The sequence below is a fragment of the Podarcis raffonei genome, chromosome 4, assembly GCF_027172205.1.
Source record: "Podarcis raffonei isolate rPodRaf1 chromosome 4, rPodRaf1.pri, whole genome shotgun sequence".
NCBI lineage: Eukaryota > Metazoa > Chordata > Lepidosauria > Squamata > Lacertidae > Podarcis > Podarcis raffonei.
Genome location: NC_070605.1, coordinates 73487019 through 73508505, shown reverse-complemented (window position 1 = coordinate 73508505; position 21487 = coordinate 73487019). Strand labels below are relative to the sequence as shown.

General features: G+C 43.1%; 1 protein-coding gene across 5 annotated transcripts in view; it reads left to right on the top strand.

The window, feature by feature from the left end:
* Positions 1-350: 350 nt before the first annotated feature.
* The window catches only part of LOC128411720 (cohesin subunit SA-2-like), a 57445-nt gene continuing 36308 nt past the window's right edge, over positions 351-21487 (top strand). Inside the window, exons 1-14 of one of the 5 annotated variants that reach the window (XM_053384076.1) lie at positions 351-882; positions 3682-3849; positions 6264-6425; positions 7517-7601; positions 8687-8833; positions 8920-9016; positions 11040-11116; positions 11920-11991; positions 13672-13876; positions 14623-14774; positions 16611-16684; positions 17022-17145; positions 19006-19104; positions 21062-21141. In XM_053384076.1, the coding sequence (XP_053240051.1) occupies positions 3806-3849; positions 6264-6425; positions 7517-7601; positions 8687-8833; positions 8920-9016; positions 11040-11116; positions 11920-11991; positions 13672-13876; positions 14623-14774; positions 16611-16684; positions 17022-17145; positions 19006-19104; positions 21062-21141 (1418 nt within the window). In that variant the 5' untranslated portion in view covers positions 351-882; positions 3682-3805. The remainder of the gene's footprint in view (positions 883-3681; positions 3850-6263; positions 6426-7516; positions 7602-8686; positions 8834-8919; positions 9017-11039; positions 11117-11919; positions 11992-13671; positions 13877-14622; positions 14775-16610; positions 16685-17021; positions 17146-19005; positions 19105-21061; positions 21142-21487) is intronic. The other 4 variants (XM_053384074.1, XM_053384075.1, XM_053384077.1 and 1 more) reach the window with 4 other exon arrangements.

Genomic DNA, 21487 nt, shown 5'->3' with positions numbered 1-21487 from the left:
TCCCTGGGTGGCCCTCCGTTTGCTTACAAGGTTGGGTGGGAAAACAAAAAAATTTTTTCCTTCCAGTAGCACCTTAAAGACCAACTAAGTTAGTTCTTGGTATGAGCTTTCGTGTGCATGCACACTTCTTCAGATAAGGTTGGGTGGGAGTTTCAGAACAGGGCAGGAATTCAACCGCTGGAAGTTTTTTGCACCCTATTTCGGCCCCTTCCACCCACCTGCCCCGTGTGAAATTTGTACCTGTTGATTTTCTGGTGTGGTTAAGGACACAGGAATCTCAACCCCTCGCAAATGATGACAATCTCATGTTCTTGTTTGGGAATATCTTCTTTTTGCATTCAAATCTTGCCTAGCACCTTCCTACGAACATACTTTACTTTGCCCTGGCTGGGGAAACCTAGCCAGATGAGCGGGGTATAAATAATGATAATCATAGTAATAATTCTGTAATTGGGTTGTACTTCCTCTTTAGCTGCAGTCATGATAACTGTAAAAAGATTTCCTTTTCTGAACTATATGTCCTATTCTAAACAGCTGTAGGTTTCTCTCCTCATCCCCCCCCCCAAAAAAATCTCTTTTTAAAAGGGGATTATTTTCTCTTTGGTAAATCGTATTTATACAGCAATCTCTTTCTTCTGTGTATTATATTTCATAACATACGAAGCAACGGTCTCAAAGCAAGTAGATGTAGAAGGAATTTTGTCATTGCGCCACTGGTGAAATGTTTGTTCTTTCTTTCTTTACCCATCACCGTTTTCCTCCCAAGGAACTCAAAGGCAGTATACTGGGTTCTCCATTCCCCATTTTATCTGCACAACAACCTTCTGAGGCACATTAGTCTGAAAGACAGTGACTTGGAGAATTTCAATAGAAATTAAGGAGGTAAGAAGAAACCTGTTGGATCAGATGAAAGCCAGCTTTCCTGCAGGCAGGTGCATCTACTAGGCCTATAGGCAGGTCTATGAAGGTGATCACTCTCCCTGGCTGTTGCCAGCCTCCCCTCATAACTATTTAGTGGCATGAAACCTTTATCCTTGAGGGTCCCATTTAGCCCTAATCAGCTTTGAAGGACATCTTAGCCTGTGGTCATCATAACCACATATTTATTTTTTATTCTACAGTCATACCTCTTGCTATGTTTGGTTCAGGTTACGTCTTTTCAGGTTGCGTCCCGCAGAGACCCAGAAGTACTGGAAAGGTTTACTTCTGGGTTTCGCCGCTCACGCATGCGCAGGCGCTCAAAATGACGTCATGCGCAGAAGCGGCAAATTGCAGCACGCACAGACGCGCAGATGTGGGTTGCATTCTGCTCATGTTGTGAACGGGGCTCCGGAACGGATCCCATTCGCAACCAGATGTACCACTGTATTAAGCACTTTTCTTCCATAATGGAACACACAGTGGTGTACATGTGGTTCCTTGATTACACCCTATGTGAAGAAACATTTTCTTATGTCTGTCCCAAAAGTATTACCAATCAAATTTTTGCCACAGGTGGTCTCCCTGTGACTTGAAACTTCAATGCATAATAATAATACTGAACTTTGTATAGTGCTTTCCTGCATTCCTGCACATTGTTTAGTTGTTATCTTTAAGCAACCTTGGAAGACTAATTAACACATTGTTCTGCAGCCTAAGACCTCGTTCATTTTGGCAACGAGGGCAACAAATAAAAATGATAAAAAATAAAGCAGACATGTGCTGAGGTGCCTAGATCGGGATACAAATAGCTTTCTTTCCTTCATCTGATTGCTCATTTGGTGTGTGAAGTGGGGCTGATAAGCAGATTACAGCTGGTCTGCCTGGATCAGTTGAGGAGGGATGTTTGCCAATTTGTGTGCATTGTGGGTTATGGGGTTGGTCGCACTCAATTTCGGCCCCAGCCACTAATCTCATGCCAATCCTGAAGGGATAGCAAAAGCACCTGACTTCCTTAAAGTATACTGGTAATTCATAACATCCTTAGAAAACTACAGCTCTCAGGATACTTTGGGGGAAGTCATGCCCTTTTAATGTGTGGCTTGCACACAGCCCAGCAAAGGTAAGTAAAGCTGGAGGTTGGTGGTGGGGAGAGAGTTCACCTAGTGAGATTTGAACAGATTCATAACCTGGTCTCCTAGCTGCTATGCTACAACAGCTTAGTTTATGAGCAACTTGGATTAAGAACACTGCAAAGCCAGAAGTAGGTGTTTTGGTTTGTGAACTTTGCCTTGGAAGCAGAACATGCTCGCTTCCTGTTGAGCGTGTTCCATTTGTAAATTGAGTCCCCCGCTGCTATGGGAAAGCACGCCTTGGTTTAAGAATGCTTTGGTTTAAGAACGGACTTCCGGAACAGATTAAGTTTGTACAGTCATACCTCGGGATAAATATGCTTCAGGATAAGTATTTTCGGGTTGCGCTCCATGGTGATCCGGAAGTAACGGAGTACGTTACTTCCGGGTTTTGCCGCTCGCGCATGTGCAGACGGTCAAAATGATGGCATGCGCGGAAGCAGCGAAACGCGACATGCGCAGTTGCGTCTTACGTTCTGTTCAGGATGCAAACGGGGCTCCAGAACGGATCCTGTTCGCATCCCGAGGTACAACTCCTGTCTTAAGACACAAAGTATCTATGAAAAAGACTATGTTACTGTTTTACTATAACATACACTGTTATGAAATTGTTGCTATGTTACTATGAAATTGTTCTGTAGTGTTTGTCTCAATTTTAAAATTTAATTTTTATGTTGCCCTTCCTCTGAGGATCACAGGGGCAGTTTACAATATAAGAACACAAAAGTACATAACATAGTATCAAACAAAAACAGTAACCCTCCCACTTAACCAGAGGCCTGGGAGAAATGCATTCCTGTTTCTTTGTTGTAAGCTGCTTTGAGCAGGATTTTTCTTGTGGAAGAGTGGCATGCAAATGAAATGAATGAATGATTGACCTAATAATGTTGCGAAATGATTTCTGTGTAACACAAAAGATTGCATACTGCATGTTGACTGATGGCTGGTCTTCAGAAATGCTGTTATTTCAGCGACTTTTGTCTTGTGGGATTGTAAGTAATGCTGATTAGATTTTCCTCTTAGCCATGTTGCTAAAATATACCGTATTTTTTGCCCTATAGGGCGCACTGGCCCATAGGACACACCTCGTTTTTTTGGGGGGGGAAATGAATAAAAAAAAATTATTTCCTCTCCCCCAGCCACGGGGCTGGGGTGGGGGAAGCCCGAGCTTCCCCCGACCCCAGCCCCCAGAACAGGCTGCTGCCCGCAAGCCTTGTGAGCCTGCGGGAACTCCTGCCAGGCTCACAAGCCTTGCGCACACCTGCGCGAAGCACGGAGCGCCCTCCGGAGGGCGCCCTGTGCTTCGGGCTGCAGGCTGCTGCCCGCAAGCCTTGCGCCGCAGGAACTCCCGCCGGGCTTGCAAGGCTTGCGGATAGCTTCCTGAAGTCTGGAGAGCGAGAGGGGTCGGTGCGCACGGACCCCTCTCGCTCTCCAGGCTTCAGCGAAAGCCTGCATTCGCCCCATAGGACGCATACACATTTCCCCTTCATTTTTGGAGGGGGAAAAATGCATCCTATAGGGTGAAAAATACGGTAATTTTACTGTTGTATTTTCAAACTGCTGCTATTAACATATCGTATTGTAATTTTATGGTATGTATTGTCTGCTTTTTTTAAAAAAAATTGTACAGTTCTGCTGTTCTGAGGAGAGCTGAAGAAAATGAATTTGAATTGCTGTTGCAAATATTCTTTTTCACGATGAAGCGTCTGATCAGAATGACTTGCTTTCTGTGCTGCTGAGAGGATGTAGCGAAAATGATAGCAGAGCCCAATTCCGTTGCCAATCTCCCCAACCACAAGTAAGACTTTTGACAGTAGCGTACAGAACTTATCTTGTTGTTTTTATTGAGAAGTTTATTTTATTTTAGTGGTCTGGAGTGGTGTGTGTGCTCATACATTAAAAATGTTGCTTGTCAGTTTATAATTTTAGTATGATACAATTATATAGTTTCATGTTTAGTATATCTTAACACTTAACAATGCCAGCAAAACTTAATAAGATCAGAGTTAAAATAAGAAGGAATCCGCTAGAATAAAATATAACACCAGGTTGGAGAAGGCTGAGTTAGTATAATTTAGGGTTGCCAGGACAAACTCCAAACTTGTTGAATATAATGTCTGAATTGACAAATCATCAAAACTGACTCCGAAATTGAGTGAAGTGAAAAGTAGTTTGTGCAGGTACCTCCATAAAAAGTGGAGTGCTGGTCAAATACTAAATGGTAGCAATCAAGTGGCCTCTAAACCACAGTTTGCCCATAGATTTGTAAGTTCAGACCATAGTTTGTGTTCCCAGCAACAGTTAGCCACAAACTCTAGCTTGGCATGGCTGGCTCATGCAGTATTGCTCTCCAACTTTTTCTGAGTACCCTGCATTTGGGTCAAAGTTCAGTGGAAGCTGAGCCTTCTGGTTTTGGTTGTGGGACTGTTTTACCCTAACTTTTAGCCTGGTATGGCAGTTTTGTTTTTTTAACTTGGAGGAAGGCAGCAGAAGGCTTATTTGTTGTTTAGTTGTTTAGTCTTGTCCTACTCTTCGTGACTCCATGGACCAGAGCACACCAGGCACTCCTGTCTTCAGAAGGCTTATAGGCTACACCTACTTTGCAAAGCCTTTCCCCCATCAGAAGCATTTCCTCCCATTTTTCCTTCAGACAGCAGCCACATGCTGTACAAATTGGAAGAAAAGCATTGGTGAGCCAGATATGGCCTATGGGTTGCTGACCCCTGCTTTGACTTGTGTTTGTATGTTCAGTTTGTGAAGCAGAGGTTAAAGGAAGCTAGAGACTGATTTATGGATGGAGAGTTAAATACCCTCTCCGCCCCGCCCCCCATGATGTAAAGCAGATACCCTCTCCTATTTTGCTTTGGTTGAATAGCTGCAAAGTATGTAAGCACTTCTTGCTTTGAGACATACGTAACGCGTAAAGTTGCATGTGGACAGAAGTAGTGGTGGCTGGTGCCCATTGGACGAGGAGGCCAGTGATAGGCAAAGCCAGTACCACTGACCAGCATCTTGGTGTAATGTGAACAGTGGGTTAAATTATAGAGTGTTTGGCCCATGTCTTGAGTTAGCACATCCCCTATTCTTGCTGGATTCTCTGAGATAAGAGTGCCAGGTGCAGTGAGTTACCCTATCAACACCAGCAAGGTTGATTGTATGACTTGCTGAATCATTCACCCTCCCATTGGTTCAGGAATGTAGAGGCAGACATAATAGTCTGAAGGGCATGTATCTCATTACATCCTTGTTCCAGGGTCTGACTCTGAATCTCTGAGAGTCAGGAGAAGAGGCTGGGTGGTTGTTTTTTACACAGCAGTGTTAGATAGCATGGTGATCGTGTTTGTGGATCTGTTCAAAGACCAGAAGAGACAGTATATAGTAGATAGCAGTGTTTGGCTTTGTCTTGTCCCTGGAGGCAACAATCACTTTGTTACTTTGAGCTGTGTGGGAGAGGAGTTTCCCCCTTGACTGGGGACTCTGGAGGAAGCTGTTCTGCTGGGAGCAGATAATCTCTAAAGGCTCTCCTGGGGCACTGTATGCTCGCCTGATACATCACACTGGTTGAGGTGTGGTGAACTACCAACTGTCTTCCAAAATTCATCAACAAGGCAGGGTGAACTAATGCTAGGTTTGCACCCATCTTCACCTCCGTTGAGTTCTATAAGGATGTCACAGAGACTAAGGGTGGAAGGTGGCAATTTTAAGAAAGAAGGCAGACAGGTTGGGGACTAGCTGAGGGCAGACTGAGGTTGGTGGGGCAGTGATCCATTCACCCTATTGGAACAGCCTCTCCTGGAAGAAGTGAGGAAAGCTAAGGTAAAAATCATGTGAGTCATTGGCATGTATTAATGCTAACTTGAGTGAGGAAGGCAGTGTGTGGATTTGCTACTTCTTTCTTTGTCTTAATAGACAGCACAAGCCCAAACAAGTAAGCTAGCCTGTGTGTCCATGCAGAGGGTGGGAAATTTGTTTTAAGAAGGTAGACCAACAAAGCTTCTGTGATTAGGATTATTTAAAACCCCCCCCCCCAAATCTTTAGGGTATAGTGAACTTCAAGGTGGCATCATTGACATGGTTTCATAGTATGCAACAGACTAGATGTTACAAAGGAAATAGGTAAACAGTTTCCTGTTTATTTATATTATGAATAAAAAGTGGAAGTGGTAGAGTGACTGCTTAACCCTGACATCTTTTGCTTTTTGTCTGTTTAAGAAATGCTGGGCACCATCCAACAGAAATCAACACGTGCAATGGGACTTCCAGTTTAGCTTCTTCTCCATCCGTATGTGTCTCCAAAATCTGTTCTGGACAGTCCCCGAACCTTACGGATCAGATTTTGGGGGAGCGCAAGCAGGAGACTGCAGGGGGAGAAGAGTAAGTTGAAGCTCTGTTGTGCGAGCAGATGCCCGCTTGTGCTGCGTTGGATTTCACACCCGCTCTTGAAGCTGTTTTGTCTCCCATGGGGAAAATGATAAGGGAACATATATCTTTTTCTCCGTGGGGGGGAAAAAGTGACTGGTGGGAATTTTTAATGGACAAAAAGCAGGAGGGGGGAGGGTTTAGCATCCCCTTTGCTCCTGATTGCAGTTTCCTGCAGTTGCTTTTCATTCATAAGAAGTTGTGACTTCTGTGTAACGTGTAGTTTGGCCCTTTGTTGCCTGTAGTTGCAGTAACACAAGACTACTAATTTGTTTGCCCTGTAAAAAGAAGAACATTAAAAAAAACCTAAAAACTGATAAAATATTAGCTCTTAATATTCAGCATTTCCTTTCAGGGGTTTTGAGTCAGTTTAAGTAGCAACTTGGTCCTCAAAAGAGCCTTACAGTGCAATCCTATATATATAGGATATATATGTATATGTATATCTGGAGGGATGATAAAGCTGCAATCCTATACAATTATTTGGGAATAATTAAGTTCTGATGAACTTAATTATTCCCAAATAATTGTATAGGATTGCAGCTTTATCATCCCTCCAGATAGGTGACTTTTTTTTAGTGGGTATATTCTGCAACATGTCATTGGTGTAACAGTAGTTGGTTATCAGTGGATTTGTACTAGACTGTGTGCACATCATTCAACTTGATTGGTTATTCTGTGATGCTTTCCCCATGTTACCTTATTATTGCCATCTGGAGGGAGCGCTCTTGGACTAGAGTGGGACAGAAATAGGACACATACCCCTGGAATATTTATGGTATGAAAAGTTACAGGATTTCAGCAGGAAACTACAGAATGTGCACTGATTGCAAACAAAGCTGTATGTCCACCCCAGAACCTTTACAGGCACAAACAGTATTGAAAGAAGCATCACATAAACCACCTTGATACCGTCAGGAGCATTAATAATCACGAATGCACAAAATAAAGGATATGTGGAGGGTAGGATAACAGTTCTTAAAGTCCACAACTCGATAGAGATTGCTCTCTGTCTTCAAACGATTTTTCTTTTTCTAATGACTCAGAGAAAATGGGATCCATGAGGAGGTTGTCTCTGAATCTACAGTGCAGAACGGCAGCTGCTTGAGAAATGGCAATGTTAAAACTTTTGTAAGTTTCTGTTACGTTCTATAAGTTCACTAAGTGGACAGGAGAAGGAATGTGCTTCCCTGGATCTCGTTGTATTGTACGCATAACTTAGGGTTAGATTGGGTATACAGTTGATTCTTTATGAATGATTTATATTTCTACAACTGTTGAATGTCAGTAGTCCCATACCAACGCAAACAATCTCAGATGATATTTGCGCATGCCCATAAATAGATCTCTCCCCGCCTTACAATTTTTAGGTATACATAAATGAACGTTGAATGTCACTGAGTATCATCATTCACCAATGAATTTCCAGACATTCACACATTTGTGGAGAGGGAGAGAGAATGAAAGAAAGGGCAAGGAATTGGACTAATGCCCCATGGTTTCCTCACTACTTTTATGATTCCGCACTTTCCCTCTGATTGAAGTATATGCAGTTGAAATTATTTGCTATTAAGTTGCATAAAATGTAAGCGAATTCACTCCGCAAGGGATGGCTGACTTGACACATGCCTGTTCACCATAGAATCATAGAATTGTAGAGTTGGAAGGGACCTCAAGGTTCATCTAGTCCAGTGGTGGCCAAACTTGGCCCTCCAGCTGTTTGGGGACTGCAATTCCCATCATCCCTGACCACTGGTCCTGTTAGCTAAGGATGATGGGAGCTGTAGTCCCAAAACAGCTGGAGTGCCAAGTTTGGCCACCTCTGAATTCTAGTCCAACCCCCTGCCATGCAGGAAACTCAGCTAAAGCATCCATGACAGATGGTCGTTCGACCTCTGCTTAAAAACCTCCAAGGAAGGAGAGTCCACAACCTCCCGAGGAAGACTGTTCCATTTGATTTCTGAGTGTGTGGGCATGATTTCAGGCATTTGGACACATGGTTACAATCTTCATTTGGAGAGCACATGCTAAGCACCACAATCCTAGCTCCTACCATGTAAAGATGTTAGCATGAGTCCCTGTGTCTGAACTGGGACCTCTAGCTTCAGAAATGATAGAGGGGCATTGTGTTTTGGGCGATTTAAAGTAAGGTGAAATTTCTGACTGTGACCCGTGATAGCTCATTCATACAGCCACTTAACGCTTTATTGCTGTAGAGAGGTAAAAGGAAAATCCGAGAACAATGTGAAAACAGAAGAAGACACCCTTCAGATGGTAGACGGCCAAACCAGCCACAAAATGGAGAAGTGGTTGAAGCGGTTACCTTGTTTGAGGTGGTCATCATGGGCAAAAGCGCTATGCAGGTACATCAGCTTCCAAGGTTATACGAGAGTTTGATACTGTCTGTTTCTAGTTTTTTAATCTGTTGCCTTTTTGCAATCTGGTTCAGTCTGTGGTAGATGACTGGATTGAAGCCTACAAAAGCGATCGAGATGTGGCACTTCTGGATCTCATCAACTTCTTCATCCAGTGCTCAGGTTGCCAAGGTAATTTTTTATTCCCATGCTTTCTGAGGGCAAAGATTTGTGTGTGTGTGTGTGTGAAGTTAATTCCTGTTTAGGGGTCCTGTTAATTCAGAATCTGGCATGCATTTGCTAAGATGTGGCTATTCCATACAACTCGGGTTCTGAATTTAGAGCTGTGAAAGCAGAAAGGTAGAGTAGAAATGCAAAAGAGAAGAAGTGGAGAAAATAGATAGATGAGCATAACTACTAGTACAAATAGGTAAAGTTAAAGGGACCCCTGACCATTAGGTCCAGTCGTTCCCGACTCTGGGGTTGCGGCGCTGATCTCGCTTTACTGGCCATGGGAGCCGGCGTACAGCTTCCAGGTCATGTGGCCAGCATGGCTAAGCTGCATCTGGCAAACCAGAGCAGCGCACGGAAACACCTTTTACCTTCCCGCCAGAGCGGTACCTACAGTGGTGCCCCGCAAGACGAATGCCTCGCAAGACGGAAAACCCGCTAGACGAAAGGGTTTTCCGTTTCTGAGTTGCTTCGCAAGATGATACGTCTTGCTAGTCTTGCGATTTCCCCCCCGCTTTCCCCCCTTTTTCTAAGCCGCTAAACCGCTAATAGCCTTTTAGCAGCTTAGCCGCTAATCCTTTAATAGCCGCTAAACCGCTAATAGCGCTAATCCACTTAGCCGCTAATAGGGTTGCTTCGCAAGACGAAAAAACCGCTAGACGAAGAGAAACGCGGAACGGATTCTTTTCGTCTTGCGAGGCACCACTGTATTTATCTACTTGCACTTTGACGTGCTTTCGAACTGCTAGGTTGGCAGGAGCAGGGACCGAGCAACGGGAGCTCACCCCGTCGCAGGGATTTGAACCGCCGACCTTCTGATCGGCAAGTCCTAGGCTCTGTGGTTTAACCCACAGTGCCACCCGCATCCCACTACTGCAGATAGTTGTGTTTAAAAGCTGTCTTAACCGGTAGTTGGAGAATAAGTCACACATTTAAAATGAGGTATGGAAAGTTACAAATATTGGCTGTGTTGACATGAAACGCTGAACTGTTGTTTTTTTTAGCACAGAGGGAGGCTGCACTGTGCCTCCAGATGTTGTAAGAGAGCAGCTTCCACCAACCCCAGCGAGCGGGATCAGGGATCCTGGGAGTTCAAAAATAGATGGCACTGCTTTAGCCATTCTTAGTTTTAGCACTGTGTGCATATGGTTATGCCCTGTAGGGTGGGGCGGTGTTGCTTAATTGGCTTTCCGAGGTGGAGGGCACTGCCAGTAACAGAGAGGGAGAGGGGCAATGCGGCAGGGAGGCTGGCACGGTGCAGGCGTAGCAGTGGGAATGTTGGATTGGCTATGCCACTGCGCCAACACCACAGTGACCTCTCTGCTGCCTTTCCTCTCTCTTTGTTGGTTACTGGCAGCAACTTAATGCATCAGAAAGTAACCATGGTCCACAATGATGGCCTGCTACTGCAAGCATGGATTGGAATGAGCCTGGGACTAGAGACGTGAAAGCCGGAGTGGGGGGAGGGAGGAGAAGACGGAACAATTTGAGGCTCCCTCTCCCCATGTCCATTTCTGTCTAGGTTTTTTCCTAGGCCTTCACATTCCCATCTGAGACCCCAAAAAAGTGTTGCATTTGCACCCCCCATTTCCTCTCTTCCACCTCCTGACTGGCTAGAAATATTATTACAGGTATTTTGCATCATGTGCTTATTTCACATACACGATCACAGCTTTTCCTGGGTGGGGAAAAATACATTGATAAATGAAGGGCAGAGGACGTCCACTCTCAATTTATTTATTTACACACACACCTCATGCACGGAAAGCTGTGATCACAGGTTCGCTGGTGATGGACTTTGGGAAAGGAGGCATGAGGACTCTGGCAAGGGTCTGGAGTGCTTGTGGTTCCTTCCCAAAGCCAGGAAGGAATTCCTGGCTTTTAGAGTCATGTATATTCAGAGACCTTGTTTTAAAATAGAGTTTGTCTCTATACTGGCATACTTTGTTCAGTTAAATTTTTATTTCTGTGGTTACTTACATAGGAATGGTTACGGCAGAAATGTTCCAAAGTTCGCAGAATTGTGATGTGATGCAGAAAATGACAGAGACATTTGATGAGGTGGGTTCTGCTTGTATGAGAACACTTTTAAGCTGCTGATTGTTGATAAGCTTATTCAAAAGTCTTAAATAGTTTATTTTGTAAATAGATAGATAGATAGATACGTACACACACTCACTGCTGCATTGTATAACTATCATAGTGGTTTAACAACAACCTTAAATCATAAAAACACTGTTAAATTTTATATAACTTCCCATCAATAGATATAATGCTTCTTAAAAGAAACAATGCAATATCTAATTAAACACAATTTTATGTTTTGTCCAAGCTGGGAAACTCTGCCAGTTCGTATTTTAGTATATGTGCTGCCGAAGCGAGCACGAAACTCTGCCAGTTCGGAACATTGTCATATATTAAACCAGCTTCCCAGTTGACAAAATGGTTAACTGCTCATGCTGCAAGAGTACAAACAAAGGGTCTATATGCGTGTGCAGAAGGCAGAGCCATATATTTTGCTTTTCAGGCAAAAATACATGATTGGCCAAACTGTGTAGAGGGGGAGGTATTATGTGCTACAGTGGTTATCAACTTGGCACAAGGATAACAGCATATGATCCCACTGTTACTCTCAAATGAATGAAAGCTTTGTGCAGTCACCCAGATCCTTAGCTTTGTTGGTGTTGCACTGTGCGCAAGTAGCCTACCCTTTAGCTGACTTTAGCTATTGCACACAGCTTTGCACATGAGGTCATGGTGAACCTTAAAAACTTGGGTTTTACTGTGCTTGTTTATTCCTGTCAGTTAGATTTGTTTAGCAATGCTGTTGCTTCAGTTCTGTTTTGCCTCTCTATATCTTGTAGGCAACTGGATTGCAGTATAAAAAGTTCATGGCCTATCCCTGGATCTTGACGGTTACTTGGCCAGTGGATATGGTAATACTTTGCATTTCTTTTATATTCCGCCTCTCTTCCATTGGGACTTACGATAGGGTACCGGGGGTTCCCAAGGTGTGTCCTATCCAGTCACAGGCCAGATCAAGCTTCAACAAGGCTGTTTTTTTTGCTGCTTTACCTATCCAAAAACTGATTCCAGGGTCTTTCTGTGAGCATAAGCCAGTTTTGCGATGTGTAAAACTCCCAACAGGAGTGTTCTGGTTATTCATTTATTACCCGTTTTGCAAAATTATTAGCAATGTCTCCTGCTTCCTCTTTCCACCGAGTTGCATAGCACCCTTCAGTTCTCTTCCCTTTAACCAAATAGTCTAGAATGACCTTCATGCAAGGAGGCAAAACATGGACAGTCAGTGAGGATTGTTCGAAACTAAGACCTAGGCAGTGCTCCTAGGATCAGACTGCCACCCTCAGCCGTCATAGTGCAGGGAAAAGGGAGATGTGGGAAGTAGTGTTCCACTGCTGAAGCCTGAAGCTAGTATAGTCCTTCTCTGAGCTGATGATGAGGGCTGGGTCTAAGGTGGCAGCTGCCGCTTGGGCTGGCTTTCAGCCGTATTAGTTCTGTTCATGGAAAGTAACTTGTACAGAATTCCATATGCGTCAGAAGTGGATGGGGAGAAGCTTTCCTCTTGCTCATAGCACTAGAACTTGAGTTTGTCTAGTGAAGCTGAAAATCGGAAGTAGTTAAACTATGGAATACACTCTTACAAAATGTAGTGACCAGAGCATCCTTCTAGTACAGTGCTGATCTCTTGTACAGTACAGTCCTACCTTGGTTTTCAAACAACTTAGTTCTTGAGCATTTTGGCTCCTGAACGCCGCAAACCCGGAAGTGACTGTTCCGGTTTGCGAACTATTTTTGGAAGCCTAACGACTGACGGGGCTTCCAATTGGCTGCAGGAACTTCCTGCAGTCAGTCAGAAGCTGCACTTTGGTTTCCGAACGTTTTGGAAGTCGAACGGACTTCCGGAATGGATTTCATTCGACTTCCAAGGTACGACTGTATTATTCTGTGCAGTGAGCTTGGGGGAAGGAACAGAGGCAGGAAGGGTAACCGTGTCAGATCACTAACTCTTCGGTACATTTTTGTCTTCTGGATGCATTTCCCATACACTTGGCCATTGTACTCCATGCTCTGTGAACTTCCAGACTGTATATGGAACCACTCTTGAAGATGACTCAGGAACTTCAACTGTTCCAAAATGCAGCAGCCAGATTACTACTCCCTGTGGTCCCGTTTACAATCCCCATAACATCTGTTTTGAAACAGCTGCACTGTGGATGTCAGTTTGTTCCTGAGTCCCAATTCAAGGTGCTCAAATTAGTGTTGGACGTAGGCACCAAAAAACGTGGAAGATTACTTCCTTCCTTACAGAATGTATTTGGTGTATTTGATCAGCAGAGGGGGGCCTCTTGGTCATTCCACTGCCTTCGGAAGTTCTGAGACCTTATGGTGAAGGGTGGGCAATAACTCAAATAATTATGATAAAGAAGTAGGGCAAGTTTTTGTCATAGGGGGTTGTTGGGTGGTTTCTGTTTTTGTATTTTGATTATGTATTTTGTGCTTTTATATTGTGATTTTATCCTGTGAACCACCCTGAGACCTGGGGGTATCAGGCGGTATACAGATTTAATTAACAGCTTGTTTTATACCTCTTGTAGGATGATAAGGACTACCCGCTCGTGAAGGCAGGGCCCTACTGGAAGAAGTTCAGGACTAATTTTTGCGATTTCACTTCCGTATTGGTGCAGCAGTGTCAGTTCAGCATCCTCTATGACAACTATTTGATGGACACCATCATCTCTCTCCTTTCGGGCCTGGCAGAGTCCATGGTCAGAGCATTCCGGCACACCAGCACATTAGCAGGTATGCACAACTGGACCTGTCATGATTTTTCAGAAGTAGTACATTTGGTAGCTTGTACTGGCGAAGCTGGTTAAGGTGTAGGGCAGGGGTGTCCAGACTTTTAAGAGGGCCAGATTTGATGAAGTGAAGGGCCATGAGGACCGACCAAAGGGCCGACCAGGAAATAAACTGCCACAGAGGCCGGATTAAACCAACCGGTGGGCCGGATTAGGCCCCCACAATGGACTTTGGACATGCCTGGTGTAGGGTTTGGGCAGGGATAGGTTGTCAGCAGGTCTATTCCTGTCAGCCTGATTTTCATGTGGTGCAGCTTCTCCGATCACAGCGCTGCAGCAGTTAAAAAAGCAGACCTTGCAAATTTCCCCACATCTCTCATTTCAGCTGTTCAGGTCACTATTGTGGGAAGTTTCAGAGTATAGTTTACTCGGTAGTGACTGCAAAACATCAAGATAAACACTAACAAATATATAAAGTAGTCACTGGTCATATTTTAATCACATTAGGAGTTCCTGATTATGTATTGTAAAATAAAACACTGCCAAAATATTAAGTAAAAAAAAAAGGGACCAAGAACTCATTACTCTTAATAAGAAAATAATTCCAAGAAAAGAAAATAATTCCATAACCAAAACAAATTATACAACTCACAGCCGTGGTTATGATCAGGCAATGAAGCAAAATGACTATTGACCTTTATCAAAGTTTTTTGAAACACATAAAATATGTTGATTTTTCTTTGTTTCCAGCTATGAAGCTTCTAACAGCACTTGTAAACCTCATTGTAAGTATAGATGTCAGCAAGCATAACCTGGAAAGATTATACGAGGTAGAAAAAAACAGGACTACAGGCAAAAGGACCAATACTAGACTGGACCAGCTAGAGAAGAAGAAAAAAGAGGTAGGATAAATTTCCCCTTGGAAATCGATGACAGTTTGTAAAAATCCCTATTTGTAATTGCTGGTGACTGGATTTCAATTTGAGGTGGTCTGCATGAGCGGCTCACGCCAAACGTTTTCCTATTCTCTCAATCTAAGGAGAGGAAATGAATTCTGAATCACTGATTGGCATAGTGTTGCTTGTTTCATCATATTGCAATATGGTGCTAGAATGTGAAGATTGCGTTGAATACTGGCACATCGCCCCCTAAAGACTCTCAAGACTCATGTGCCAGTCATGTGCATTCACTGAGAGTGTGACAATCCCAAAACAAGATGGTATTTGTGGTGTGGAAAGGCATGGATTCCTTGGATGGAGGATCACAAAGTTATCCAATAGCCTTTGCTTTAGTGAGTGATCAGACCACTTTACCTGGTAGTGGGTGACTTGGGGAGACCCAAGACCACAGGATTTTTTTCTCAAGTAAAGTTTCTAAACGAAGCTTCCTCTATTTCCAGTAACAATCCTTGTTACCACACTTAAACAGAGCTCTTAGGTAGCAGCGGGTTTCCTAATTTTTAAAAAATTGTTACAGTCCTAATTCATGTGTACTTACAACCACACACCTAAAAGTGGCCAGCCTTTAGTTTTATCTGGCTCTCTTCCCAAGGCTGGAGTTCAGGTGTGCACATGCTGTTTGATCTCCAATTTGTTGTGAGGTGGAGTTGGCTTGTTACATGGTTCTGGAGTTCGATGGCCACTACCCCCTAGGCATAGCCACGACTTGGTTTGTCTTTTTGGCATGCCCTCCTATTCCCTAAAGTAGCATCTCCACCCAGTCCAGTTCAGCCCAGTTCAGCCCAGACACTGAGGTCCAGCTCTGAGGGCCTTCTGGCAGTTCCCTCATTGGTCAAGGAAATAAACAACTATCTGACTTTTAGAAGGCATCTGAAGGCAGCCCTGTTTAGGGAACTTTTTAATGTTTGATGTTTTATCACTTTTTTATTATTAATAAAAAAGGGGAAACCCAGCCAGATGGGTGGGGTAGTAGTAGTAGTAATAATAATAATAATAATAATAATAATAATAATTAATAATATAATTCCTTGCCCCCACCAGGTGCTGACATGGTCCTTTGCTCCTTAAGGGGGAATTTCCCCATGGAGCTGTTCTTAGCTTCAACAGTCTTGTTTGTGGCTGTCTGGACTGTTTTCCTGAAGGGTTTTTTTTGTAACTGTGCCATCCAAAGTTCAACAGTTGCATCTGATCAGCTGTGTTGTCAGTGTTTACACACATCTTCTTCCTCCAACCCCAGCATACATCCTTATCTTGTTCCAGTCTTTCCTGCATCTTGGAGAGCGAGATCACCCTGAAACCCTTGGCCTTGTTTTCAGCCATTTTTGAAAGGAAAAAACCAAGTATTCCTGCTCCCCCCCTCACACACAAGGCTATGTCTTTATCTATACTTAGAACATAGAACCAAGCCGATTACCACAGTCATCACAGTTTTGATTAATAGAAAGTGTAAAAAATTGTACAGGCAAGCATTACATTTGATTATAGGATAACATTAGCCCTGTTGTTCCGCTATTCATTTACAAGTGAAGATTAAGATGTGAACCAACAGGTTAAATAAATATTAGTGATGAAGCAGGTATTCTAGCTGAGTTATTGAGGAAAGGAAAAAATATATATAACTATCTTCTGTTGTATCCTTATCCCTTCCAACCTTTCATTATATCTCAGTTTGAAAAAAATGAGGTGGTATTTAATCTGTGCAATTTCAGTGAAATGAGATTAAGCATAGAGATAAGGCCTTGCCTATAGGAAGAGACTGTTCAATTGTTTTCGTTTCAGTATGAACAGAAACACCTGGACATAGAGAACATGATGAATGCTATTTTCAAAGGGACCTTTTTGCAACGCTATCGGTAAGAACCTTTATGTACTTGGAAGGAGTCTCTGGTCAGGATATGGGCATCTCAAGGACAGACTGGATGATGGGATTCATTCTACTTGGGGCTCCCTCACAGGATATGCATATTCTGCAGCATCAAGTAATGGTCCTGCATATGTGACCATTCGCATGGCCTCAGTGTTCACATATTCTACTGCCTGCCCTCACATATTGCTTAAGTGATAGCAAGTAATATAATTTTTAAAATAATGTTTCAAGAATACTTTTGTTCTGTTGAATTTTTTTCCTTAACAAAAATCTGTACTGCAATTAAACAGTGAACAGTGTTCCATTTTTATTTTATTTTGAAGTGATATTATTCCAGAAATCCGGGCCATTTGCATTGAAGAAATTGCCTGTTGGATGACAACTTATCCTGATCGGTTCTTAACGGATAGTTACTTGAAATATATAGGATGGATGCTGTATGATAAAGTGAGTATTTTTTTTCCTCGACAGTTGAGAAAAAAGTTAACGCAATCAGGCGGAATCCCAAGAAGTTGAAAAAGTGATTTCTTTTTAATTGATATTTGAAATAACAAAGAAAGAAAGAAAGAAAGAAAGAAAGAAAGGGGGGTTTAAAAAAGAATGAGAGGGGAAGAGTGAGAGGAAAGAAAAAAGAAACCCACCAGCCTACAATAACAATATAATAAGCATTAATGCACCCACTTTAATCTAAGCATACAAAGTGGTACATGCCATCCAGATAGGTGTCTGCATGAAACTGAGGTTTACAAGAAGTAGGTTAAAATATAGCAAGGGCAGTGATGTCCCAGAACACTGCATAATAAATGGGTGAGTGTTTATCTTTCAAACATTTTTATGTATTGGATTTATATCCCTCTGTTCCTCCCAAAAGAGTCCAGGGCAACAAGCACATCTGAAGTTTTTAAAAGGAAGCATTCTAAAACTGTTAAAACCATGCTAAAAAACAGGGTTTTTTAGTTTGGAAAAGCATAGACCTCTTGGTGACCATAAAGGAACACAAAATCTACTTTTGTTGCCTTGCCACTAATTTAATTTAATTTTGACATATACGGACACCTATGGCTTTATAGATTTCTTGCATAACAACTCTTCTTTGTTGAAAAGGCATTCTTGTTTTATTTTGCTTTTAAAGTAAAGCACTTTGTTGCAATAATTGAACACAACATCGTATGTGCCTTGAGTGAGGCAGGAGTGAGCTCTGTTGAGTTCAGTGGCAATTGATTCCAGGAATGTGCAAATAGGATACAGGTTGGGGTTTATTTGTTTTTTGCCCCTTTAGGGAAAACCCCTAAAGCGTTCCCCTCTACTTCCTTGAGGTTCCCCAGAGTGTGCTAATCACTCGCTGCTATTTCTTCGCAATCCTGTTTCGGTTGCATAGCCACCTGATGTCACGGGACTGGCAAGGAACGCCTTTGAGTTGGGGGGGGGAAGGGAGGAGATGAGTCAGAGCCGGAACAGTCAGAAGGAGACAGAGAGGAAGTGATGGAAGGGGAAGAGGGAGAGAGCCAGGAGGCGGGAAGGCTCTCGGATGCTGAAGCAGAGCCCCAGCACCGCACAGGAAGTTCAGGAGCAGACGAAGAGATTATGCCTGTGCCTTCTGCACAGGAAAGGAGAGGGTTTAAGCGCAAGGATCAGAAAAGTCCCATGAAGCTTCCCCTCCCCGCCTTTTCTGTTGGAGGAGAAGCCGGAGAAGACTACTCCCCAAATCTGAACCGGATGATTCAGATGCATGATTGTACTGTGCTGCTTCTACATATGTAAAATAAAGAACTGTAAATATCTCTCTGAGTGAGCAGAGGGTGCTTATTGCGAAGAGCATACGCAAGTCATCACATCTGAGCACCTGAGTTTGCTACTCATATGCACAAGTGGGACCTGCAACAAAATACTGCAGCGTCGAGTTCTCTTGTTCAGGGTTCAAACCAGCTAACCAACCATCTCCCAGTTTCCCATTCCTCTTTCTGCTCTGGTTTTCCATTCCTTCCTTTCCTTTCATAGTAGGCATATCCTGTTGGGTGGCCACTGAGTGTGATCAGCCCTCATCAGTCTGTTTGGGGAGGTTTGTTTCCCTCTTATTCCCACCCACCCCGCTGCAGATTTTTGTAGTTCTGTAATTGTCAGGGTTGCCTCAAGCCTGCTGATACCTCAGTTTTGTGCATGAATGGTGCTCTGTTGACTGTACAATGGTCATAGTTTGGGGAAAATGTTTGCCGAGTGCCAGTTGAATTTTTTTTGTCCTTTGAATAACTCCAGTAGTTGCATAGTCTCATCAGTGAACTTCATCTTCTATTTCATCTTGTATTCCAGCAACCTGACGTCCGACTGAAGTGCCTTCAGGGCCTGCAGGGAATATTTGGCCAGAAAGCGCTGGGTTGTAAAATGGATCTCTTCACTTGCAGGTTCAAGGTGAGCTTGAGCAATAAGTGTCTCCCAGATTGAATATTCTGGTTGGTTTGCCTTGGAGGGCTGACCATTTTCAAAGCTGAACCCTGAATCCTGTATCACTTTAGGCCTATCAATGGTGTACAAGGTGTAAATTACATATAGCTTTAAATGGGAAGTGTTTTATAGCTGATATACAAGGGTATATTGTATATACGTGACTTTAAATGACATGGTTTCCCTTCTCCCCATGACCCAATCCTGGGAGTTTTAGTTTGGCTAGGGTGGTAGGGCTCCTCACAAGAATTCAGTTCCCAGGCTTCTCTGGGAAAAGGAGGTGAGTTAAACTAGCTTTAGTTTATAGACATAACCAAGACATAGCTTTAGACATACCCGATCTGTGAAGTTGGAAGGTGCAAGCCTTCCTTTTTACATGTTTGCTCCATGGGATAGGCATGCTGTGGTTTTGCCATTATTGCTGGAAAGCTGTTCCTAATCACACAAAATTACGATGACTGCCTGACCTCCAGTCTACATCCATTTAACACTAATGGAGATTCCTTGGCTCTCAGGCAAGAAGCCTTAAAGGACGGTGCCCTGATCATGTTGCCACATTGAAAGAGGACAGATCAGAGCAGATCGGACTTGGTTTAGTATTCCTCTTTGGACAGAAAGCAGGCTTTGAAAAACAGGTTCTTATTTAGAGAGAGGTTCATATGAACACAACCCATTTGGAGCCTTGTCTTTTGTTTTCATCAACTTTGTTTGAATTGCTGTGCAGAGACGTGAAACATTGTATGCATTGCTAGTATATGTCAGTGTTTGCAGGATGTTTTGGTACTTTGCAGTCAAGAATGCCAGGATCGAAGATTGAATCATTGGGGACTTTGAATCATAGTCTTGAATCATGTTCTACAAAAGGGAGGACATTCCTTTTTCTTGAAATAGATGGGGATTATTATTTTTTTAAACTCGTAATTAAAGTACAGACAACCCATTCCCATTTATAAAGCTTGTCTTCAATGACCACATGAGACCAATTAATGTAAAAAAAATGGTAGAACATTTTGGATCCTTTCCGTATGTATATACTAATAGACAAGTATTGGAATGTTTCTAATATATTTTTGTGCCATACTCCAGTCTTGTTTGTTGTGACATGGATCACTTGGCAACAAAACAGAAGGGAAATTAATAAGGCCGGAGTTTTGGAATGTGAAAATAAAACTTCTAATGATGTAGTCTATTGAACTATTATCAGAAAAGACTAAAAGTGCTTCTTCTTTTTTAAAGTGATCCCAGTTAAGGGAAGCTGTGTTTTTGTACTTTTGACTATCTCTGCAATAGTGAGACTCATCTATGTATTTGGGATTTACAGTCATACCTCGGGTTACAGACGCTTCAGGTTGCGCGTTTTTGGGTTGCGCACCACGTCGAACCCGGAAGTAGCGGAATGGGTTTATTCTGGGTTTCGGCTCTCACGCATGCGCAGAAGTGCTGAATCACGACCCGCATGTGTGCAGACGCAGCTCTGCGGGTTGCGAACGTGCCTCCCACACAGATCACATTCACAACCCAAGTGTCCACTGTACCAACTTGAGATATCAGTGACACCTTTAAACTGAAGAATTCTGATCTTGAAGCCTGCAGGGGGTGCTACAAACCATCCATTGCAAGTCAGAGCAATCACCACCCGAACTAAAAAAAATTGTGGAACAGTTCTGGGCCATGAGTTCTATGTCACAAACACAATGCTTATTTGCTTTTCAAATATGGGTCACTAAGGAGTTATTCTTCTCTCTCCCTGCATGCATTTCATTGTGGCCATCTCAACTTACAGATTTTACTCTAGCTTAATCAAACTGAAAAAACCAGCGTAATCTCAAAAGCACGCAGTCTGTCGAAAAAGTATAACTTCTTCAGCAAAGACCTCCAGAACAGAATCTTTACATCTTTCTTAATGTTTGTTTGCATCCATTAGGATCGACTTGTGTCCATGACTCTGGACAGGGACCATGAAGTAGCAGTTCAAGCCATGAAACTCTTGATGCTTATGTCACAGTAAATAACTTTTTCATTCAAATCTAAAGTTTACTTGGGTGCAAGATGCAAACTATAACTAGTTAAGACTTGGGGCTGCACACTTGCCTACTGTGCTCACCAACCCTCCCCTCCCACTCTCCCTAGTCTCCCCAGTTTTCCCCACAGTAACCCATTAGAGATTAGACTTTCCCCTTTCCACCCCATGCTGCTCCGGAACCCAAGACTGGCTAGCTGCCATTTCTGGGTGGCTTCCCCCTGCACTGCTGCTCCTGCCACTCTTCATGTTGATTGGTGGTGGCGGCAGTAACAGTGGATCCCAAGGGAGGAGAGCTGCTGTTTCTGGTCAACTTTCTTGTCCCTGTGC